The sequence below is a fragment of the Paroedura picta genome, chromosome 2, assembly GCF_049243985.1.
Source record: "Paroedura picta isolate Pp20150507F chromosome 2, Ppicta_v3.0, whole genome shotgun sequence".
In the NCBI taxonomy this organism is placed as follows: domain Eukaryota; kingdom Metazoa; phylum Chordata; class Lepidosauria; order Squamata; family Gekkonidae; genus Paroedura; species Paroedura picta.
In genome coordinates, this window is record NC_135370.1 from 93033680 (window position 1) to 93055765 (window position 22086).

The 22086-nt window shown below is 38.9% G+C and overlaps 1 protein-coding gene across 28 annotated transcripts in view; it reads left to right on the plus strand.

Annotated features, from left to right (window-relative positions):
• Window positions 1-22086, plus strand: part of SOX6 (SRY-box transcription factor 6) — a 607104-nt gene that overhangs the window by 332611 nt on the left and 252407 nt on the right. For all 28 annotated transcript variants that reach the window (XM_077321651.1, XM_077321668.1, XM_077321671.1 and 25 more), the window contains one exon: window positions 8066-8155. In XM_077321651.1, the coding sequence (XP_077177766.1) occupies window positions 8066-8155 (90 nt within the window). The remainder of the gene's footprint in view (window positions 1-8065; window positions 8156-22086) is intronic.

Consider the following 22086-nt stretch of genomic DNA (forward strand, 5'->3'; position numbering starts at 1 on the left):
AGGAGTTGGCTGTATGAGGGTCCAGGCTATCTTCTCAGTTCTGCCCTTTTTCTCCGGCCTACATGAGGTGAAGCCACCATATTAGTAGTGAAGGTAGGGAGAAGAAGTAAAAGGAAGGCAAAGGATGCAGGTGATGATGTTACTTCTGGTGACATGTCACTTCTGGGGGCATGGCACAGAGGAGTGGCCAGCTGACCTAACTTCTGGGGTCCTTAAAACCTGGGGCTTCACTTTTACGGGCTCCTCCATGGTCAAAAAGTTGAAAAAGCATGGTCTAGACACTGACAGGACTTGAATAACTTTTAAAAGTTGAACAGGAAGAGAATACCTTGAAGTATTTTAACTTTCAATGAAAAGAGTAATGCTTTTAAGTCAGAAATTAGTCATCTCATAATTTGAATGTCCTCTGTTCATGGAACAAGTTAATCCTATTTTCTTCAAATGATTACACTTTTCATAATTAAAAATGTGAAGTTTTTTGAACTGGTTTTTGCTTCTGGCATTCATCAGATTAGGTAACTAAGGCCCAGGAGCCTCTGTTGGTACATTATTGTAATGGACTCTGCATAGTATGTTTTCTAATAATAGTTTTGCCACTGACATTGTGTGATCACAAATATGTTGCTTCCTTGTTCTGAGTACCTTGAGTATATTTGAGTATGTCTTATTGCAACACTATTTCAAGATTTTCCAGTCATGCAATATAACTGCATGCATGGCTTCACCTCATGGTGCTGCAGTAGCATTTAAAATTCTTGTACCCCATGGGTGGAGCCAGTTCTAGAATCCTTCCTAGGGAGAAGAGAGAATGGGTTGCCTAAAGCCACTTAGAAAGTTTTCGGCAGACAAAATTCAAACCCAGATTTTGTTGAATCACTGGCTTTTAGTCAGTATGGGATTCAAGCAGCTTTGCAGGCTGAAAGCATGGGAAATGAGTTTCCAAATCACTGTTGTAATTTATGAAAGGCATGGACATAGTATAATCTGATGCCTCCCTAGCTAATAGAAATTGGTCTTCTTACAAAAGTCTGTACCTGCCCCCCCCCCCCCCCCCCGTGTTGAGGCACTGGCTGTGGCAGCCTGGAACAGCCGATTCGGACGCAGCCGCGCACAACCCTAGTGTACTACATGGCTTCTTTAATGATATGCCTTAACAAACATTCCATATTGCTGTCAAGAAAATTCAAGAGACGATCACCCCTTTTCATGTGGGTACAGGCCAATATGATCAATCGAATACAGTACTATTATACTACTCATACTCGTGTGAATTCAGATGTTCTCATCATCACTGGGCTATATATGCAGTATAAGCAATTGAAAGCTTTTTAAGTCTGATAACTTGGTTAAACTTTGGGTCCCCATTAGGGAGAAAGGTAGGATATAAATAAAGTAAATATATAATAATAAATACTAGTAGCCCCAAACTCATATAAATCTAGGTACTGAGTTTGAAAATTGAGCTGATTTTGGCTGTTCATATATGTATGTACAGCACAAAGGTTCCCTTGGTTTTGGCATGATGAAGATCAAACGACTCTGTTACTTGCCATAGGAACAAAGTTTCCATGAACTGCTGTTACCAAGTCAATTTCATATGGGAAATACTCCATCTGGACACTCCCTTGTGAAGAGTGCTAGTGTTTTCACACCTGGGAATTTTTTCTATTCTACTCCATTGTTGCAAATACCAGCTCTGGTCACATGCAAGTATATTCTTAAGACATATTCACTATGTGAAATGGATCTGTGATGAATGTGAACTAAGAAGACCACTCTGGGTCTAGATCCTTATTTCTAAGCAACACTGTACATTTAGTTATATTTTATTGCATTGCAACAAGTCTGTAAAAGATAAGTCTGTACTATAATGATAAAAATATAAACTGCTTTATTGCTATTGTAATATGGGTGCTAACTTATAATGATAATTTCATGTTTACTTTTATTTTAGATACAGTTGGAATCCCCCACTCCACCCCCAGGCTTCTCCAAGTCTGTTTCCCTTCTATTCTAATTATATTGTACATATTTTAAAGTAGGGGTGGGGGAGAAGAATATATTTAAGTACTTTTCTGAATGCGTTTTCATTATGATTATAGATGTACCATACATTTGCAATCATTACTAATAATTCAATGTGCTGTTGTGCTCTTTCACTGCATAATGCACTGATTGGGAAGGAATGTATGCAAACAAGTTATGGTTTTAGAACCGTCAGAAATAATTAATGGTTTATAGTATTGTTACATATGGAAAAGTAAGGTCTTGAAGCCACAGGAGCAAGACAGTTGATCATTATTACCAGTGATGTGGATGGATGTTATAAATATGCCACTGTTTACTTTAGCTTTTTATTGAGTCTCAAAAAGTCAAAAATGATTTGGAGTAATGTCTGACAGTAAGGGCTTTGAAGTTTTGCTGCAGCATGCACACGTTTTGGCTTTCTTTTACATTTGATTTTTACACTAAAAAACAAAACATACACATGACATCAATGTATTCTTCATATCTGTGTCAAAGAAAGTAATGCAAAAAGTAACCTAACCTCCCTACATGCAGGCCATTTGAAGATGAAGATGAAGTATTTAGACAAGGTTGAACTGGGTTTGCTCATTTGTTGAAGGTCATGAGGCTGGAGATTGTAGAGGGTGAGAAAGAGAAGGGAAGGGAGAGAGCCTACCTATGATAGGATCAAGATGACTTTCATTTAGTTAGAAGGTTTTGCCTGTGATAGTTAGCACACTTGTTCTTCATCAGTAGTCAAGGATTCTTTTCATTCCAACACTGATTGATTACCTTGTGGACAAATGTTAATTGTTTTCACCATGCCTTCTGAGCAGGGAGACATTATTTTCATCTTTTTAAAAAATCAGGGGCTTACTTTCTAGGTTAAAAGTGTTGTGGAGTTCCTTCCCTCATCATATTTTGACAGTTTCTTTTTCATAGAGATATTGTGTCCTGATGCCATAAAGGTGGGTCTCAACAATAAACAAGTTGGGCAATGTGATAATCATACATACAAGTAATTCAGTGTACTTTTGGGGACTATTAAATTCTAATTCCATATGAATATGGTCAAATAATGAAGTGAATGCAAGCATTATCATCTGAAAGGAGCATAGTTGTTTTGGAACATTACTTGGTTTTCAGTGTGCTGTGGGCTACTGATTCAACATAGGGATACAGAAAACAATGACATGTTCTGTAATTTTGAATTCTACAGTACTCCATATACTACTTCAGGATTAGGTCCTCCAGTTTCTCTTTAAAAAGTGTATTATTCAGAACATAAGTTAAAACATCAAAGGGTTAATAATATGGTAATATACCTTTCACTTGACATCTGATATTATATTCCAATTTAGAAATTTCTTTTTAAATAGTGGCTATCTAACTATGTAGTTCGGAAGATTTAAAGACATCCGTGTCGTGGATTTCACCATTCCTTCTGCAGACTGCTACTTGTGCTGTTTGAATGGGTTTGCTGACTGGCTTAGAGACAACTTAAAAAAAATTGATTGATATTGAGGTAGTTAACTATTGCACTATGTCTTAGTGATCTTCAGCTGTAAAATGGAATTGGTGTCCTTTAGGTAGTATGAATACAAAATAGTGTCTAAATATGTATTTTGTGTATTTCATTGGCTTCACTGCTTTTTTTCATCTAGAACCATCATGCATGGTTTGTATGTATTCATTCTAATTCTGGCTTTCTACTTGTGGCCCATTTAAGTGTGGTATGGATTACATTGGTGCCACTATTATGTGTCAAATTTTACATTCTAGACTTTACTCTTGAGCCAGAATGCGTTTCTTTAAATCTGTTGTATGAGAGGGTCATATTTTTCATTTCAGTGTTTTTACAAGAAATATCTTCAGGATAGGTAACCATGTGAGATTTGTTTCTGGTTCCTCATTCATGCAACATGAAAGTACATGAAAGCACTTTGAAAGTACATTTTAGCTGAATGTACAATTTCTTGATTTCTGTCTTGCCCAAACACAATCCTTCCATTGGCCACAGCACAATCCATGGAAATATACAATAGTAGAATTGTCTGAATATGTGTGTTTCCTTTAGTTGATAGAGAAAATGAATGCTACAGTGATTTGTTTGCATTATTGATGGAAAATGGCCAGATTGTCTTTATACATATTCATGGACATTCTGGTTTAATCATTTTAAAAAATCGTTTTTTCTGATTACCAAATCTCCTCTAAAAATAAAAAGTTGTTTGACAATCAGTAGTCTCATGGCTTCTTCATTCTACCGTTCTCTTATACTTTTTGCCATAAACTGAGAAAAAAGTCTTCCAGCTAAAATATTTTATTTGGAACTTCTGTTAAATATCAAAATAAAGCCAACATGATTCATTTTTATAGGGATAAGGGCTTGAAATTTTGGCAGGGCACAAGAGAGACATCTTTTTAAACTGATGATATCATAGAAGAGGACAAATTATAATGTTCTATTGGTAATTGATGGTTATTTGTTGATTCTTCTATTATCTGGCCAAAGCTCATAAAAGTAATAAAGGCTGTTAATTGTTAAAATTAAATTATTTGTTCTAAATGTGTAACAAGTATTTTAATGCTGCCTATTGCAACTTAGAGCTTCTTAATTTTGTCTCTCTTCTGAAAGGATATAATTAGTAAATTGGCTTTCCTACTAAAATATTACTTGGGGGAAAATACACAAGCTGTGTTGTCTTTCCAAAGGCGCTTAAACAGTGCTGGAGTCTTAACTTGCTTAAAGGTTGTACTTTAACCTTTATTGTGATAAAATGACAATATATAATATAGTTGTCTGGCATGTAACATTCTTGGTTTTACTTTTTAAACCTGCATGAATATATTTTGTCAGACTTCTAGGGCTGAGCCCCTTCATCTATTTAATGATTTAAAACTGTGTTTCAAAGAACTTTTACATTTCTTAAACAGATGGCCAGACTTTCCTGAAACTTTTTACTGTAATGCAAACCAAAGGAAAGTGCTTGGTGCATTCTATGTTCACCTCTATTTATACTGGGCGACATACCTTTGTTAACACACAAAAAAGGGGAAGATTAAGCATGCTGGGTTAAACTTCTCTTGCAAATTAATGTTCTCTTCTCACCTTCCTCATGCATGTTTATTTGATAGCTGGTATGTCGGCCCCTGTCCACTTCCCTCAATTAGAGTCAAGATTTTCCCTCTGTTTTTCTTTCCCTCCTGAGACTGAGCCACTCTAGTGATCTGTGTTCCCCTTTCCTGAAGAATTCTGGCTGTTCCCCCTATCAAAGTATAATTTTTGGCTGTTCAGCCCAGGAACCCGAGAGAAGGAATGGGAGCCCTCTAACTCATACGACTTAAATGACACTCAAGAAGATTTTTATATTCCAAATTAACAAAATATTTTATTCAACATAGAGGGGAAAGTTCAGGTGAACTTAGGGGTCAAATCCCTGCAGTAACTCAATATAGATAACTCTGAAGTAGAATCATGCACAGGCTTTAGTTCATATACTTCTAGCTAATGAGAGTTTCTTAAGCTATTCACAGTTACTTAAAATAAGAGGCTTTTGTTCCAGTGTTGTCCAAATACTCCAGCACACTTTCTTTAGCATTCTCTGACTCTTGGTTTCCAGAAGGCTGGTACATGTTTTCCAGTACCTAAAACCCTTCTCTTGAAACACCAGTACTTATCTTGTGTTTTTAACTTAAAGGTTTCTATAGGCAGTCTCTAACTGCACCAGACCAGACTCCTCTGCACTCTTTGCAGCTAGCTCCCTGTTTGACTGGGCAGGGAAATTCTCCTTTCACTAGAAGATCTATCCCCTTTCCTTGACCTGAATAAAAGTCTCCATCTAACTACCCTCTCATCCTTACCAACTTCCACTAGTTCTCCTGTCTGTGTTAAACTGTTCTCAGTCCAGTCTGAATTCTGAACCTGTCAGTACTGAGCTCTTTTCAGCTCAGGTTAAAATCAGACCTGAATCCTCAGCATGCAGTTCAGATGTCTGTCTGTGTTCCACTGATGCTAAGCAATCAGACCTCTTAGAACAGCCTGTCACTCATAGCTCTCTGGCTCTGTGAAGAATTAACCCTCAAGAGTCCTTTACCTGTTTACACAGCATTCTAAGCTTTTGAAAAAATCATCACAGCAGGCTACATGCATGTATAATTTGTACACATGTAGATGTTGCCCTATCCTGTCCCCTGTAGTCAAAAGTTTATGATTACAGTATGGGGAGATGTTAGCACAATTACACCTCTAGAATACTACAGAAATTATTTATCCCTCATTAGACCTACTTCTTGGATTGCTGAATGTAACACCATTTGTGGATGGGGAACATCATACCTGTGGTCCATGGGTCTTGAAAGCACCAGCAAAGTTTCTGTTTTCTTACACACGTCATTTAATTCAAGGTGTGGATATGTTCACTCATCTCATTATTACACTGTATTAGAGGGGAGAAGTTCTACAACCTGCTTACCCCTTCTCCTCTACCCGGCCTCCTGTCATTTCCCCCTTTCTTCCTTTTAGAGCCCCATAGACTAATAGAATCATAGAGTTGGAAGGTACCCCCAGAGTCATCTGCAGAGTGCAGGAGATTCACAACTACCTGCCCACCCACAGTAACCCCTGTTCCATGCTGCCCCTCCAAAAAACCCCTAGAATCTCAGCTTAAACCTAGTACATGAACTAAGCTGCCCTCTCCTTTTCTCTGTTCCCTATTCCTTAGCCAGCCACTGCAGCAATCTGTAGCTATGCCCTGCCTTAAACCACCAGAGCTCAGAGAGCCATTATTCTCCCCTCCAGGCTTGCTCAGCCTTCACACTTTCTGACTCTCCCTGGAGCAGACTGTCAAAGCTGCCCTGTTGCTGAGGCTACCCTGACTACTGGCCCTTCCCTGCTCAATCTAAGTGAGCCTTGCTGTTGGGCCCAAGGGTATGTCATGCCCCATCAGGTGAGGCATTGCTGAGTAGCCCAGCACACTGGGTTTTCTGCCCTCTCGTGTTTGTTGTACTAATGTACATCTTTGTCAGATATAAATTATGTAGTCTGCTTATGAAGAATAATGCTTTATCCATTAGGTAAAGTCGGCTTTGGCTCATTGAAGTCATTCCACAAATTGCCTGAAGACACTTGGATATCAGTTTAGTTGCACCTTAATCAGCCAAGACCATATTCTTTTGTGAGCTTCCTCATAATTTAGGAGGTGTCTCTGAACTAAGGAATGTATTGATGAGGAAGGGAGATCGAAGGCCTTTATTTTCTGTTGCTAAGAAGTGGAGGTAATATGATGATAATAATTATTAGAGAGAGTTTGTTACCAATAGTAAAGGAGTTTTTCAGGGGAACCCAAACCGTGTTGAATAGACTCAAGCCACTCTTCCTTGAAACTCTCTTTATTTACCACTATGATCCCTTGTGACAACTGGTTAACTGGGTCTAACAAGAGGCAGTCCAAGTTCTATGGATAGTGTATATTAATCTGAGTGAATTAGGGAATTTTTCTCTGATCTGTTATTCCAGTCAAAACATAAAGGACAAACAACCACATGTTTCATTTTTAGTACAAATATTGCATTGTATACAACAGTGACTGCAAGATTGTGCATAAATCTTGTGCTCCCCTCTCCCCAGTAGTTTTTTTCAACCCAGGGAAAAAACCCAGTCACAGGATTGTTATGGGAGCAATAGTCAGGTAGGCTGAGATCAAAAGAGAAAAATTGCTCTTTTATTTTGTCAGCAATGACAGAAGTTGCCACAGTGATTTTTTTTTTGTCCCTTTCCCTTTCATACTTTTGCTTCTGGATCCATATAACTATTAATTCATGCAGGTCCTGCAGTCATGGGAACAGATTTTTGCAGGGTGAGGTTGGACTGCTATGGGGAGGGATGTGCAGCAAATATTGTTATTGTCTTCCAATGACAGATCATGGGATGCAACCAATTATAAGTGCGGGAACCATGCCATTCAAAACACTTTGTGCAAGTGCTCAAAAATCTGACTTTACTTTCATATACTGTATATGATACTATGTTAATTGTTTCTCTCACCTCCCCCAATAGATTCGTCTTGCATGGAAAAGCTACTTTCTAAAGACTGGAAGGAGAAAATGGAAAGATTAAACTCAAGTGAACTCCTTGGAGAAATCAAAGGTACCAAATAACACAGACATATTTTAATTTGAAAAAACAGTCTTTAAACATGTTTTAAAATAATGCACAAGCCTCCAACTGATGAACTCTTGGAATTCTCAAGAATATTAATGTAAATTCTGTTCTTAAAATGGAGTGAATATTTTTTTGGGTGCAGAAGCTATTCATGCATTTTGCGTGTCGAAATGTATATCATTTGTTGCTCTCTCTTGGCATCACTGAATACTGCAAATAATATTTTAGCCTCTACTATCTTACTTCAGTTGGCTGGCAAGGTCTGTTGAAGAAGCCATGTAAGATGTTCAATCTGCACATGAAAACAATCTTCTGTAGTGAATATGGCAGCTAGGAACTAGAGCTATTTTGGGAGAAAGTTGCCTATATTTCTACAGGATATCTCCCACACTTCCATTTGCTAGCCAATGTGTCTAGTCAAGAGCATATACCTACTTCCTGGATGTCACCTTAGGTTAAAGTTCTCAAAGTCCTTCAGAATAAGCCCTTGTCTGCTTTAGCAGTGTACTTCAAGAGAAGTTGAACAGAATTTTTTTTGTTTGATATATTGTTTGGAAATTAGGAAGTTTAAGTATTTTGATTTAATTGTTTCATTTTTGTTTAGTAACAATACTTGCTCCTTCAATAAGGATTATTTAGTGATTGTTTGGAACAGTTCAATGAAGCAAAACCATAAGACTAAGCTTTTAGAAAAAAAGAATGCTGATTGTAAGAGGTGTGGTTCGGTGAGGAAGAGCTGTTCTTTGCACCAACTGTTACTGAGGAGTTGTTTACTTTAGAAGAAAGACGTTCTTGAGGATAAATGAAGCACATACTCTCCCTTTGAAAAAGTGCCCTTCTGCTTCAAGATTGGCATCTGAGTTATGGGGAAGGGTGCCAGGAAAAGAGAAAAGGCAGTCATGCCAGTATCACACATTGGCAATTGCTAGAATTATAGAGAAGATTTTTTAAAAAGTTACAGCTTCAAAACATGCATTTTGTCTTAATATGGGCATTTAATGGTTGTTATAATTTTAAAAATTCTGTTTGTTATAGTGTTGATAAGGCAAATGTAAGAAATGACTCTGCATGCATATGAAGGCTCATACTTAGAATAAAACTTTGTTGGTTTTAAAGGTGCTACTGGACTCAACATTTGTTCCACAGCTTCAGACCAACATGGCTGCCTTCTTGAAAATAAAATATTTGTTTTTTTCTGGTATGTTCCTTTGTTCAAAGATGTACATTGTATTCCCCAGGAACTGGTTCTTAGGAGGTCCCAGTGAAATGAATGGCAACTGCATGTTCTTTTATTTAAATTTATATGTCCATTTTTTAAATCTGTGAATGTGTGGAGGTCTTCTCAGATTATTATGCCCCCAAACTGTAACATCTGGGCCAGATGCTGAGAGTCTTAGATCTACATATTAAATCTTGGTAATGGTTTTTGAGTTTGATTGGATAGGAGTTGCATGATCACAACTGTGAAAATCCAAAGAACTATGGAAACAGTTTTGTTGACTTACGTGGGTCCTCCAACATCAAGTCTTCATGCCAGGGGTCAACAACATGATGCCCTTGGGTGCCATTGCATCCACCAACATCCCTTATGGCACTCTCCAAGTGTTTTTATAAACTGTGCAGGGCCAAGTGGGGCCTTTCTGGCTGGCTGTGCTTCTTGTGATCAATATCAATTAACCTTATGGCAGCTATTTTGTAGTTGTGACCTAAGGTTCCCAGTTGTGGGAGACTTTGGGGGTGGAGCCAGGAGTGGGTGGGATTTGGGGTGGGGAGGGACCTCAGTGGACTATAATGCTATGGTGCCTGTTCTCGAAAGCATCCATTTTTTCCATGGGAACTGGTCTCTTTAGTCTGGAGATGAGCTATAATTCCAGAGGTTCCCCAAGTCCCATCCAGGGACTGGCATTCATACTTAAATCTGTACTGATATGCCCTAAGGCACAGACATCTGTATTGTCTCCACTAGCTGGGTGAGAATTCTATAGGTTCCTGCAGGCTACAAAATTTAGTGTCTCTGTCTCATGTTATGGGCTATCTGTTTGTTTTTTCTTCCTTTTAATTGAGTGGGCTTCAAAAAGCAAGGAGCGGTGGTCTGGGTTAACTGATTAAAGATAAATCTTAAAAAATTCACTTAGCAGAAACAAGTTTCTTTCCTGAATCTAAGCAGGTCATTGAATTATAGTCATGATTAACTAATGAAAAGTAGTTTTTATGGAAATATCACTGTTGGTAATTTCACATGCCAAAATCACGTGGTTTAGTATTTTTTAAAAAGAAAAAGGCTCTGTTATTCTATGACATTTTGGGGGCTGCTCCTTGTATTCCTCTCCTAGATCTCTTCCAATCAAATGTCAGCAGGGTGATGCCATGTATCACCATAAATAGCTTGGTTTTAGTTTTATTGTTTTACTAGATATTAAGCCCGTTGTGGGCAAAATACAGCGGGCCCTAGCATGATGGGTGGGTGGAGGGATGGGGCGAAGGAAGGAGGAAAAGGAGAGAGACAGAAAGACAGAAAGAAAGGGAGGAAGATAGAGACAGAAGAAGAGGGAGAGAAACAGGTAGCCAGAAAGAGGCAGATGGAAGAGAGGGAGGAAGGGAGAATGGGAAAAACAAAGGGAATGCTGGGAGGAAGGGAAGGAGAAAGGGAATGCTGGGAGGAAGGGAGGAACAGAGTAAGGTAGGTGGCCTTGGGACCTTCTGCTGGGCCCAGGGGCAGGCTTGGCTGCCCCAGGGCCCGGGAGAAGGCTCGGGACGTGGGCGGTGGGCTCTGCAGCCTACTGCCGGGCCCAGGAGCAGTCTCGGCTGCACCAGGGCCTCGCAGAAGGCTCGGGACGGGGGTGGTGGGCTCTGCGGCCTACTGCCGGGCCCAGGAGCAGGCTCGGCTGCCCCAGGGCCTGGCAGAAGGCTCGGGACGGCGGGAGTGGGCTTTGTGGCCTTCTGCCGGGCCCAAGGGCAGGTGAGCCTGCCCCAGGGCACAGCAGAAGGCTCCCTGGGCGAGGGGAAGCCGGCCGGAGGACTTACCGCTGGGGAAGTCTTCTTCCTTTGAGCGGCAACTTCCCGGCTGGCCCAGGCGAGGCTGGGCCAACCAGCCAATAGGGAGCCACGCTTTGCGCGGCTCCCCATTGGCTGCTTGGCCCTCGAGTGACACTCAGAGGGCCCAATCAGGAGCCGCTTCACGGCTCCTGATTGGGCCCTCCGAGTTTTTATCCCGGACAGGGCCCGTCCTAACTCCTCCCCACTTGCCCTTACTCCTTTATTCCTCCCGCTCCTTAAAGATATGTCATCAGAAATCTTTTTTTAGCAGAATTCTGCATATGTCTTGCTCTTCTCCCATTGAAATAACCTGCAGTGGTTTTTCTCAATACACAGGCCTTTCAAGATCAAATATACAAGGTCAGTCTCTAAGTAACATAAGCCTGTCCATGATGTGTTATCTCCAGGAGTCAAGATTGTTCTAGCAAATCCATGGATGAATAGCTTATGTGCCACTGTCTACTGTGTGAAGTATTCTGTCTTCCATTTCTGGAGGAGGACACTACTGGAACATAATCTATATTTATAGGCATTGTGGCTCAAATGTCACATGCAGTCTTCCTTTGTACAGCATGCGCTATTTTGGGGATAGACATTGATTGATGTGAATAGCTTTGCTCACTTCAAAAATGTGCTTGCATTGTATGAATCTGTTACTTGAATACATTCTTTTGATTTCTCATATACTTCATACTTTTGTTTATATTACATTAATGCGTTCCTTCATTAACCTTTATTGGTATACCATTGCTTATATTGGCCTTTAGTTTTTTTTTAATGGCTTATGTGTATGATTTGTAAATTCAGTAGTCTAAATGTAGATAGTAGAAATTGAGGCTCATGTTGGTTTAGAGATTTTTACAGCTTGACAGAGAAAATCTGCTTGTCCCACTGTAAAATCATTGTGCATATTCCTTGACCCATATCAGGTTTCATGCTAATGGTGTGTGGTAGAATGGCTGCTTCTTTTTCAGTAGCTGGGGGAAGAGAAATATGAAGACTGGTGCTATGTACATATTATAATAATGCGCAGGATTGGTGACCATTCGGTGATTGTTATATGTTCTTATTGTAAATGCTGTCTCTTGGTTTTAGAGGAAGGTTTAAAAGAGGGTAATTATTACCTATGTGTGTATTAAGAATTCAGAAAGGGAAACGTAGTCAGAAGGTTGGCATAGAATACACAGAATGCACAGATATTGTTGCCAGCTGGCTACCTGCAGAAGTCAGGGGGCAGGGAAATGGCATTATGTTACTTCCATGGATGTAGCATCAGCCCACTCTAGGAATGACTTGAACCATTATAGTTTTAGCATAGAGTTTATAGTGATTCCTAGCGTAGATTGATATTACACCTGGGTTTCCCTGGAAGCGATGTAAGCCATTGCTCCAATAGTAGTTTTCCCCATCCAACAGAGCAGTGGCAGGAAATGGGGGCGAGGGACAGGAAATCCCCTGTCCCCATCAATAACCTGGCTTCCCTAACATGGGAACACTGTGGCCTATGGAAAGCTGTAGCTAATACCATATTAGTTTTCTTATGGTTTATTAAAGGTACATTGAGATTATTTATCGAACAGTGCTAACAGGCCTTTTGACATACCATAAGTTTATATAGCAGCCTACTTTATAAATATATATGGCTTGTATATCACAGGAGAACCCCTATATTTTAAATTATGCCACTTTGTATGGTTGTAGACATATCAAAGCTCTACTTTGTGCTCTCTGTTATAAATGTCTTTTGCTTCTTTTGAAGTTGACATGATATACATATGAGCAATTAAAAATACAGCTCAGGGTTGGAGACACAAGGATTTCTTAATTAAAACTCAAACAGAAACTACAAGCAACCCCCCCCCCCCCCCGTGCTCTGTGATTAAGGTCTAAGGTGTTGGGATATGTTAGAATAATTGTTAACAGTTAGGGTTAAAAAAATCAATGTATAGGAAAAAGATTAGTTGGTTTCAGTTTCAGAAATCAGCATAAATACTGAACAGAGGAAAACCCCCGAAGGCATACTAACAAGTACTGATTAGTAATATAATGTAGGACATAAAATTATCTTTAGTACTGAATTTATTTCAATGTCCGTATGGAATAAACGGTCTAATTTTGTAGTATTGATCTACAGTATAATCGTACATGTAAAACTGAATGTGTGTGTGTGTGTGTGTGTATATATATGAAGCTGAGAGAGCCCTGATATATATATATATATATATATATATATATATATATATATATATATATATATATATATATATATATATATATATATATATATATATATATATATATATATATATATATATATATATATATATATATAAGGGCTCTCTCAGCTTCACCTACCTCACAGGGTGTCTGTTGTAAAGAGAGGAAAGGGAAGGTGATTGTAATTCACTTTCAGACTCTTTCTAGTAGAGAAAAGCAGCATATAAGAACCAATTCTTCTTCTTCTGATTCCCCTCAGTTTTGGCTATCTGGGTAACTGTACTTAGACAAAACAACTTGATGTTCCAAGTAACAAACAGCCTTGCAGAACACACCTATTAAATAACATCAGCATTTTTTTTCAACCAGACAAACCATTTAAAATACTTGATAGTTCCATATTCCAACCATAGCATGATACTTTTGTCATTCTGAAGTGCACTAACAGAAATTTGGTCAATCCAAATAATCCATAGGGTAGTACATCAACAATAAAGGAGGCTGGTTATGGGAAAAATCAGTTGCAGATAAATGTCTCAGTGTTGGAAACTGAGTCCTTAAAGGGAAGGGATATGTATTTAAAATATTTTTATGCTATCTTTCAACCCAGTTAGGGCACTCAATGCAGTTAGAAAGTCAGACAGATTATAAATCAATTTAATAAACAATATGCATAGAGCAACAGACAAAAGAAACACAAAAGTCACTAAGGGTATCCTGATGGCAAAAAAGTCTTTATTTGTTGGAAAAAAAACTATGATTAAGAGGAATGGCTGAGTCTTGCTAGAGATGAAATTCTACAATTCTAGTGCTATGACTGATATTGTCTCTTCTTGGTTTGCGACCTGTCTAGCCTCAGATGCAGGGAGCACTCAAAACTAGGGCCTGTGAAGATGACTGTAATTGTCTGTTTGCAGAAACCTCTCCCTGTGCTCCCATTTGAACCACACTCTGAGGCCAAGTTCAAAATTAGCTGTAAGATGTATGGATTTACAGAGAAAGCAATCAGCTTTCAGAACAACGATTAGGAGACAGTTGATCAAGATCACATTCTGTCTCTAATTTTCACTGTTCCAAAATTCTCTAATAGTGTATTTTATTCAGGATTTTTTATATGTTGCCTTTCCTGAACTCTAAATAATCCTGTCAGTAGCAATTTCCAAGTTCACTAGTTCCCCAGAAAAAGTTTCAGGTTTTCTAAACAGGATAATAGGGTTTCCGGCAGATTATCTCTTTTAATGAAGTGTTTCTGTAACTTAATTGAACCTTGACTATAGCCAATGATATTTACTTTTGAGCTGAGAGGGGTTTTATAACAAATATCCAAGCCTCAAAAGCCTTACTCCATGCTTCAGTAAAGTTATTCTGTACTGCTTTCATACTGGAAATATTCACGTTGTCTTTCCAATGACACTCATCCTTCTTTACCAGATTCTAATGTCATAAACTAAGAACCTTATCTTTGTAATGGTGGGGTTGGTAACCAATGGAGTGAATATAAAGCATAATTCATAATTTGTTTTGCAAATAAAATTCCCAGTATTTTCCAGCTATTTTTTCCAGCTGGAGTTGAAAGATATTGTAGGATTATTGGCCTCTTAATTGAATTGAGAAGCCCAAGAAAAACAGTAGTTTCTATCAACCTCATCAGAAAGTGATATTCACATACCGTATATACTTGCATATAAGTCGACCCCCATATAAGCTGAGGCGCTTAATTTTACCACAAAATCTGGGCAAAATATTGACTTGCATATAAGCCAAGGGTGGGAAATGCAGCAGGCTACTGGTAAATTTACAGGGTGGCCTAAGCGTTTAATCCATGCTCAATCATCACAGGCTTTCCCATCCAGCCTCCCTCCCAACAAATACAGAAAAGTCAAGAGGATGAATAGCTGCTGGTTTTTGTACCCCGCTTTTCACTGACCAAAGGAGTCTCAAAGAGGTGTAAAATTGCCTTCCCTTCCTCTCTTGATGCCAGACACCCTGAGAGAGCACTGACAGAACTGCTCTGTGAGAACAGCTCTGGCAGGAGAACCAAACAGTGCCCCCCAGGCCAGCAAACCAGAGCAGAACAATAGTACCCAAAGTTGGCAACCTACTACAACAAGTACAACAGCTACCAAACTGGGGGCTACAGTGCCCCCCAGAACAAAACCCTGAAAGAAAGAACTGTAAAAATCAACTTTTAAAAGAAGCAACCTCAAGAAGAAAAGGCAAACAATACTGCTCCACAGATAAAAGAAGAAACACTGAAAAAACAGTAAATCCCAAAGCACACCCCAAAACCCAAACCACCCCACCCACAGAAACCAAAATAATAGTTTGGAAGAAGTTATTAGGAAAAGAAGGGGGGGGAAATATCAGAATCCTTCAGTCAAAGCATTGATGTCCTACAATCTGCCAGAGTTAGCTTTCAAGATATTTGCAGAGGGCAATGGTTAGCTGGGAGCAATTAGCTCACTTGCAAAGAGCTTAGTTCTTAAGATCTTTGCAGAAGGCAAAGGTTAAATGGAGGTCACTAGCTCATTTGCAGAGAACTGAGGTTGCAAATGCAATGCTGCAAATAGCTGGTTGGGGGTAGTTAATCAATTACCCGCATATAAGCCGAGGAGGTCTTTATTTAAGTGCTAAAAACTGCTCTGGAAAACTCGGCTTATGTGAGTATATACGGTAATATTGGAATTCAGTCATCATTAATGATAACAACTAATAGATCTTGGGTTTTTTTACAGGAATCTACAACATTCTGTAAGAAATGTAACAATGTTGAACTAGTGGGCATTTGAAGAATTTTCAGAACAGATAATGGGTACCACAACAAAATGACTGCAAAAAGGCGCTAAGTACAAAATGTTGGAAGGTTTCATAGGAAGAAGAAAATTTGGTTTTCATACCCCACTTTTTACTATCAGAAGGGGTCTCAAAGTGGCTTTCAATCAACTTCCCTTCCTCTCCCCACAATAGACACCCTATGGGGTAGGTGAGGCTGAGAGATCCCTGATATTACTGCTCTGTGAGAACAGTTCTACCAGAACTGCGACTAGTCCAAGTTCACCCAGCTAATGCATGTGGAGGAGCAGGGAAACAAACTCAACTTGCCACATTAGAAGCCAACACTCTTTACTACAACAAGCTGTAGGTTTTATTTGTTTTATTTTATATATCATGTGGAGAATGGATATGGATATATTGTATGGAAGGATATGTTTTATTGTAAGAGACCTGGGGTCCCTCTTGTGGAGGGAATGACAGGATAAAAATATGTATGTGATTAATCAAATCTTCAGGTAAATATTTTCTAACTTGATGCAGTACTTGGCATCAGCTATTGCTGGCCAGCATGTACTAATGTGCGCATAACAATTCTTGTCGAGCTATAGATCAAAATAATACTGTTACCAGCTTTTACTGCATTGCTTTATAGCTTGAACTAAGTGATCAGCAAGCTTGCTTATGTTTAGAGAAAATTGTAATACTTATTAAGATTTGTTTAAATAGGTTTCCATCACAACAGGTGCACAATTATTTTATGAGTAAAATATTATAAGCTTTCTAAATTAGCCAGGGCAAAATGCAAGTTGCCTGATTAAATAATCAAACCTGATGCTTAAAATGCACCTGATTTCCACAGGAATTTTAAGATGCAAAATTCTAATCTGTCTGATGGGGTTTTTCCCCTACTCTGTGGAAACTGATTGTTTATAGCAAGCGAGCGACAGCTTCCAGAATAACTGGTTTGGTATGTTTTACATAATTTGCCTTACATTATACGATACGGGGGAAAAGCCACTAAAAAGCTGCTAATAATATACTGTACCACTGGAGACATTATAGTCTCTTTTAAAAATATGGGTGCATCAGGCAAACTGTCTTTATAATAGTCTGCATTAAGTTAAGCGGAAGATCAAACTTAGGAAACACAGTGCTGCATCATGCAAATGTAACATCAGTCTGTACACTTTTGTCTGTGAGGATAAGAATATATCTTCAATTAATGTACTGTCTACCCCAAAAGTGTAGAATCTGCTATGTAATTACAATATATACACACACACCATAGGGCACTTTGGGCCTATCAAGTTGACTCATGTACTCTTTTTGTATTCTAAATGGATAGGTAGCATATGCAAGGATATATGCTTCTACATGGGCAACCATATTAATGAAGTAATCCTATGTAGAGTTCCTCCATTCTAAGCCCTTTGATTTTAGTAAGTTTTGAGCACCAGATCTGCTTTCATCTCCCACTACTGATGTGAGTGTAGAGACCATTTGTCAGTAGTTCATCTGCGGAGCGGATTAAATAAAAGGGTAAGGGCTCCTGGGGAGGAGTTAGGGTGGGACCTGTCCGGGATAAAAACTCTGAGGGGCCCAATCAGGAGCCGCGAAGGCACCGGGAAAGGAGCAGGGCTGCTGCATTGCAGCCACAGCCGCCCTGCTTCTTTCCCGCCGCAGGAATATTGCCCTTACCTGCGGAGAGGCTGCCCGCGAAAGGAGCAGGGCTGCCGCATCGCAGACTGCTCCTTTCCACCAACCCAGCTCGGAACCTCGCCAGCGGTGGCTGGGGGCCCTTGCGGATCCATGGGGGGTAGGCTAGCCAGCGCCCCACAGCCAGCCTCCACTGCGGAGGCCCCCACATCCAGGCGGAGAGCCGCCCGAACCCCCACACTATGCTAGCTAGCGCCCGCTGTATTTACAACACAGCGGGCTTACTTTCTAGTTAAAAGATAAATCTGGTAGGTTTTTCCGGGAGTGTGGTAGTGGAATGAAAACTTTCTGATTCTGAAATGCCGTAAAATGTGGCACTACTTATTGAAGATCACTTCATACAACTTCAGTTATAGTATATCCAATTGTCTCAGGTAGTTATTCCTGTCTGAGAAATATTTTATTATTTCTTAAATGCCTTACCTATTAATGGAACAAAAGGTATTTTTCTTTTTAGCTTCCCTTGATTATTAGTACTTCACCTGTCCATACAAGTTTACATGAACTGAATAAATCTAGACTGATCTCAGAAGCATTTGTTGCCGTTAGTTGGTAAGAAATGTTTCCATGGACAGTGATAGCTTAAAATGAAAAGAAATTTCTATCCATGAGGGTGACCATGTGATAATTGCAAAACACTCTGGTAAAATAATATTAAAGTTTCCCTAGTATTCCAGTCTTCCAAGTTATCTGCACAGGTTAACTACAGGTAACTTTGTTTTCTAATTAGTATCTGTATGTCAGTCAGGAGCCGCAAATGAGATAATGAATCTTTAAAAAGCCACAGAGTTTAGAGAAAGAATGTGGAAGAACTCAAACCACAATAATTAGGGGTGGAACAAGGAAGGACCCCCCCCCCCCCGTAAATGCTGTGTTCTGCCTCTGCATATGTTGAATTTAAATAATTGTGTTGATGCATCAGTAATAATAATTACTCATAAAAATGAGGATCCTTATTTTGGGCAGCAATACATTTAAGTAGAGGTTAAATTAGATGTAATTTATATTAATTAGGGATAATATGAACATCATGTGAATAGTTGACATTTCCATTATTTTGAAAGCATGCCATAATATCTCAAGACACTTCTTTAACATGACTTTAAAAACCTATAGATTGACACGTACCCATAGAGTGTTCAGTGCTATAATAAAAGTGCTATAATAAAAGATTATACACCTTATTTTCTAAGGTTGAAAGCCATTTTATAAGCAGTTTTCACTGTATGTTACAGTTAATGTGTTTTTTAGTTTACAGGAAAACTTTTTAACTTTATCTGGACAATTCATTTTTGTATAAAGTCATCAAAGCTGCTCGCCTTTTTTCAGGGAACATAGGCAACATCTTACTACAGCCATGGAATAACAGAAAGTAATGTCTTCCCAATATTGGCTAAGTGATGCTTTCATGTTTTGTTTGGTAGCATCAAAAAAGCAGAGAAAGAAGATAAAATGAAAGGGGTGTAATTCCACAATTTGTATTCAATTTTGTGTGATTGTCGAGTTTCATTAGAACACTAAGTCCAAATGGCCTTACTTGGTATTCATACCTTTGCTGATTGTGAGTTAGATGAGAAATGTGAGCAACTAACCTCTCAAATAAACTCACATTGTTGCTGTCTGAATTAACAAATAATGTTGGAAGCCAAAGCAAAAAGCTGTATTTGTAGAGTAGGATTCCTGCATTCTTGCCTGGCAAGAGAAATTTGAATGAAGATTGCAGTGCATTTTGGGAAACAGTTAAGAGGGAAATAGACCCTGTGGGTTCTCATAAACATTTATATACAGTATTTGCTGGCATATAAGACTACTTCCCCCCCCTGAAAAACATGCATCCAAGTGGGGGGGTTGTCCTATACGCCGGGTGTACTTCAGTTGGGATAGACATAGCTGCCCATAGTGGCCCATAGTACTGTAATGTAATGTAACAAACTCTATATTTTGAGTGGAAATGTTGGGGGGTCGTCTTATACGCCCAGTCGTCTTATACGCCGGCAAATACAGTACATCAGAATAGCCTCTTGGTATATTTAAATCCTATTGATGAAAAATTTCCACACATCTCTGGTCCATTCAAAAAGTATAACTTTATTTTATGCAGTGTCAGCTGGCCCATGTTTATGTCAGGGGACGAGTGTTTTGACACCTCACCTTTTTAGTGATGATGGTGTATTACTTTCAAAGCTATTATGTTTGGGGAGATTTTCATTCAGATACCACAAGTTACTTCATTAAAACATGTTGCATACATTGTACAAGAAGAGAATCTACAAGTAGGCATTAATCTACCAAAATCAATTCAAAAAAGGATTTAGTAGATTATAGGATGGTGCCACTACTGTCAAATTTTCCACAGGAATTTGTCTTTCTTTGACAACAAAGAAAAGAAACTGAATACAAACAAACATGAAAAAGTCCAGAGTAGCTGCGGAAGATTTCTTCACAGGAAAGAGAAGTAGCATATATATTCAATCCATTGAGCAAAGTAACTTTGCTCCGACATATGGATCTTCATTTTGTAAAATTTAAATTGGATAAGGATTCTTAGGCTGGTGTGCTGCAGAAACAGAATTTATTAAAAACTTACTAAGCAGACTACTGGCAGTATTGTAACAATAACAACAACTATCTATATCTATATCTATATCTATATCTATATCTATATCTATATCTATATCTATATCTATATCTATATCTATATCTATATCTATATCTATATCTATCTATATCTATAAGGTAAAGGTATCCCCTGTGCAAGCACCGAGTCATGTCTGACCCTTGGGGTGACGCCCTCTAGCGTTTTCTTGGTAGACTCAATACGGGGTGGCTTGCCAGTGCCTTTCCCAGTCATTACCGTTTACCCCCCAGCAAGCTGGGTACTCATTTTACCGACCTCGGAAAGATGGAAGGTTGAGTCAACCTTGAGCCGGCTGCTGGGATTGAACTTCCAGCCTCATGGGCAAAGCTGTCAGACGGCTGCCTTACCACTCTGCGCCACAAGAGGCTCATATCTATATCTATATCTATATCTATATCTATATCTATATCTATATCTATATCTATATCTATATCATCTATTCCTTTGAATTCTATGATTTTACTTAATTTTAGATTAAAATTATCCAACAGATGCAATAGTTGTACAAAGTACAGTCATTTAGAGGTTTTGATAGTACAAAATAAAGTCATCTGAACAATAGGATGCATTTGCTCCTAAAATTTTGGGTGCTTTAAAGCTCATGGAAGTCTCCTGAAGTTTTATTTTGGGAGAAATAAGCCTAGCATGGGGATATGGCTACTCTCTCAAAGTGCTGATATAATATGAATGTTTGGGTACACTGAGGTTAATTTGAGGGTTCCTCTGCAGCATGTAACTATGAAAACCTTATCTCATACTCCTCAGGGTGGTCCCTGTTGGTATTCTGGAGATACTTTGACACAAGATCAAATGTGGTCAAGACCCCAAGATGTCTATTTCAGGTCTTGCCAAATTCTTAACCATGTTAAATCTTTTCAGTTATCCATTCCTTCTTAGATCTTGCAGTTGGGATTGTTTTTGAAACTATCTTGTAACCAAAGAACTAGTAATATATTGTGGTTACAGAAAAAGATGTGTCTCTTTGTGACTCTTCATAAGAGGCTTGATTTCTGATCAGTTAGGGGAAAAAAATAAAATTTAACTCTGCTGTTCAGCAGTGGCTTAGAAACATCTGGCCAAACATACTCATGCTTGTGGTAGCAAATATAATTAGGCCAGAACTTTGTAGAACATGGGTGGAACTATGGTCTGGAAAATGTAGGATCTCTCTTTTATGTGCCAACATATTGTGATTGGGAAGCTTCCATGAATGGTTAAAGCCTGGTCTCTTGTTTTGCAACTTGACCTTGAAAGCGCAAAGAGATTAACAAAGAATTACCATTTCATTTGGAGTTCATTTGTTCATGGCAGATAAAAACTCAACATGCTTGCAAAATGCTTTCTGTGCTGTTTTTAAATCAATATGCTGGAAATTACCTCGTTTGCTATATTTTAAACGTGATTATGGACAATTTAGGGGTGACATGGGTAACTTCTAAAAAGAGTTGCTTGAATGTGAATGTAGTGAACAGATTATCTGAGTGCTCTAGGACAGTGGTCCCCAACCCGCGGCCCGCGGCCCGGTGCCGGGACG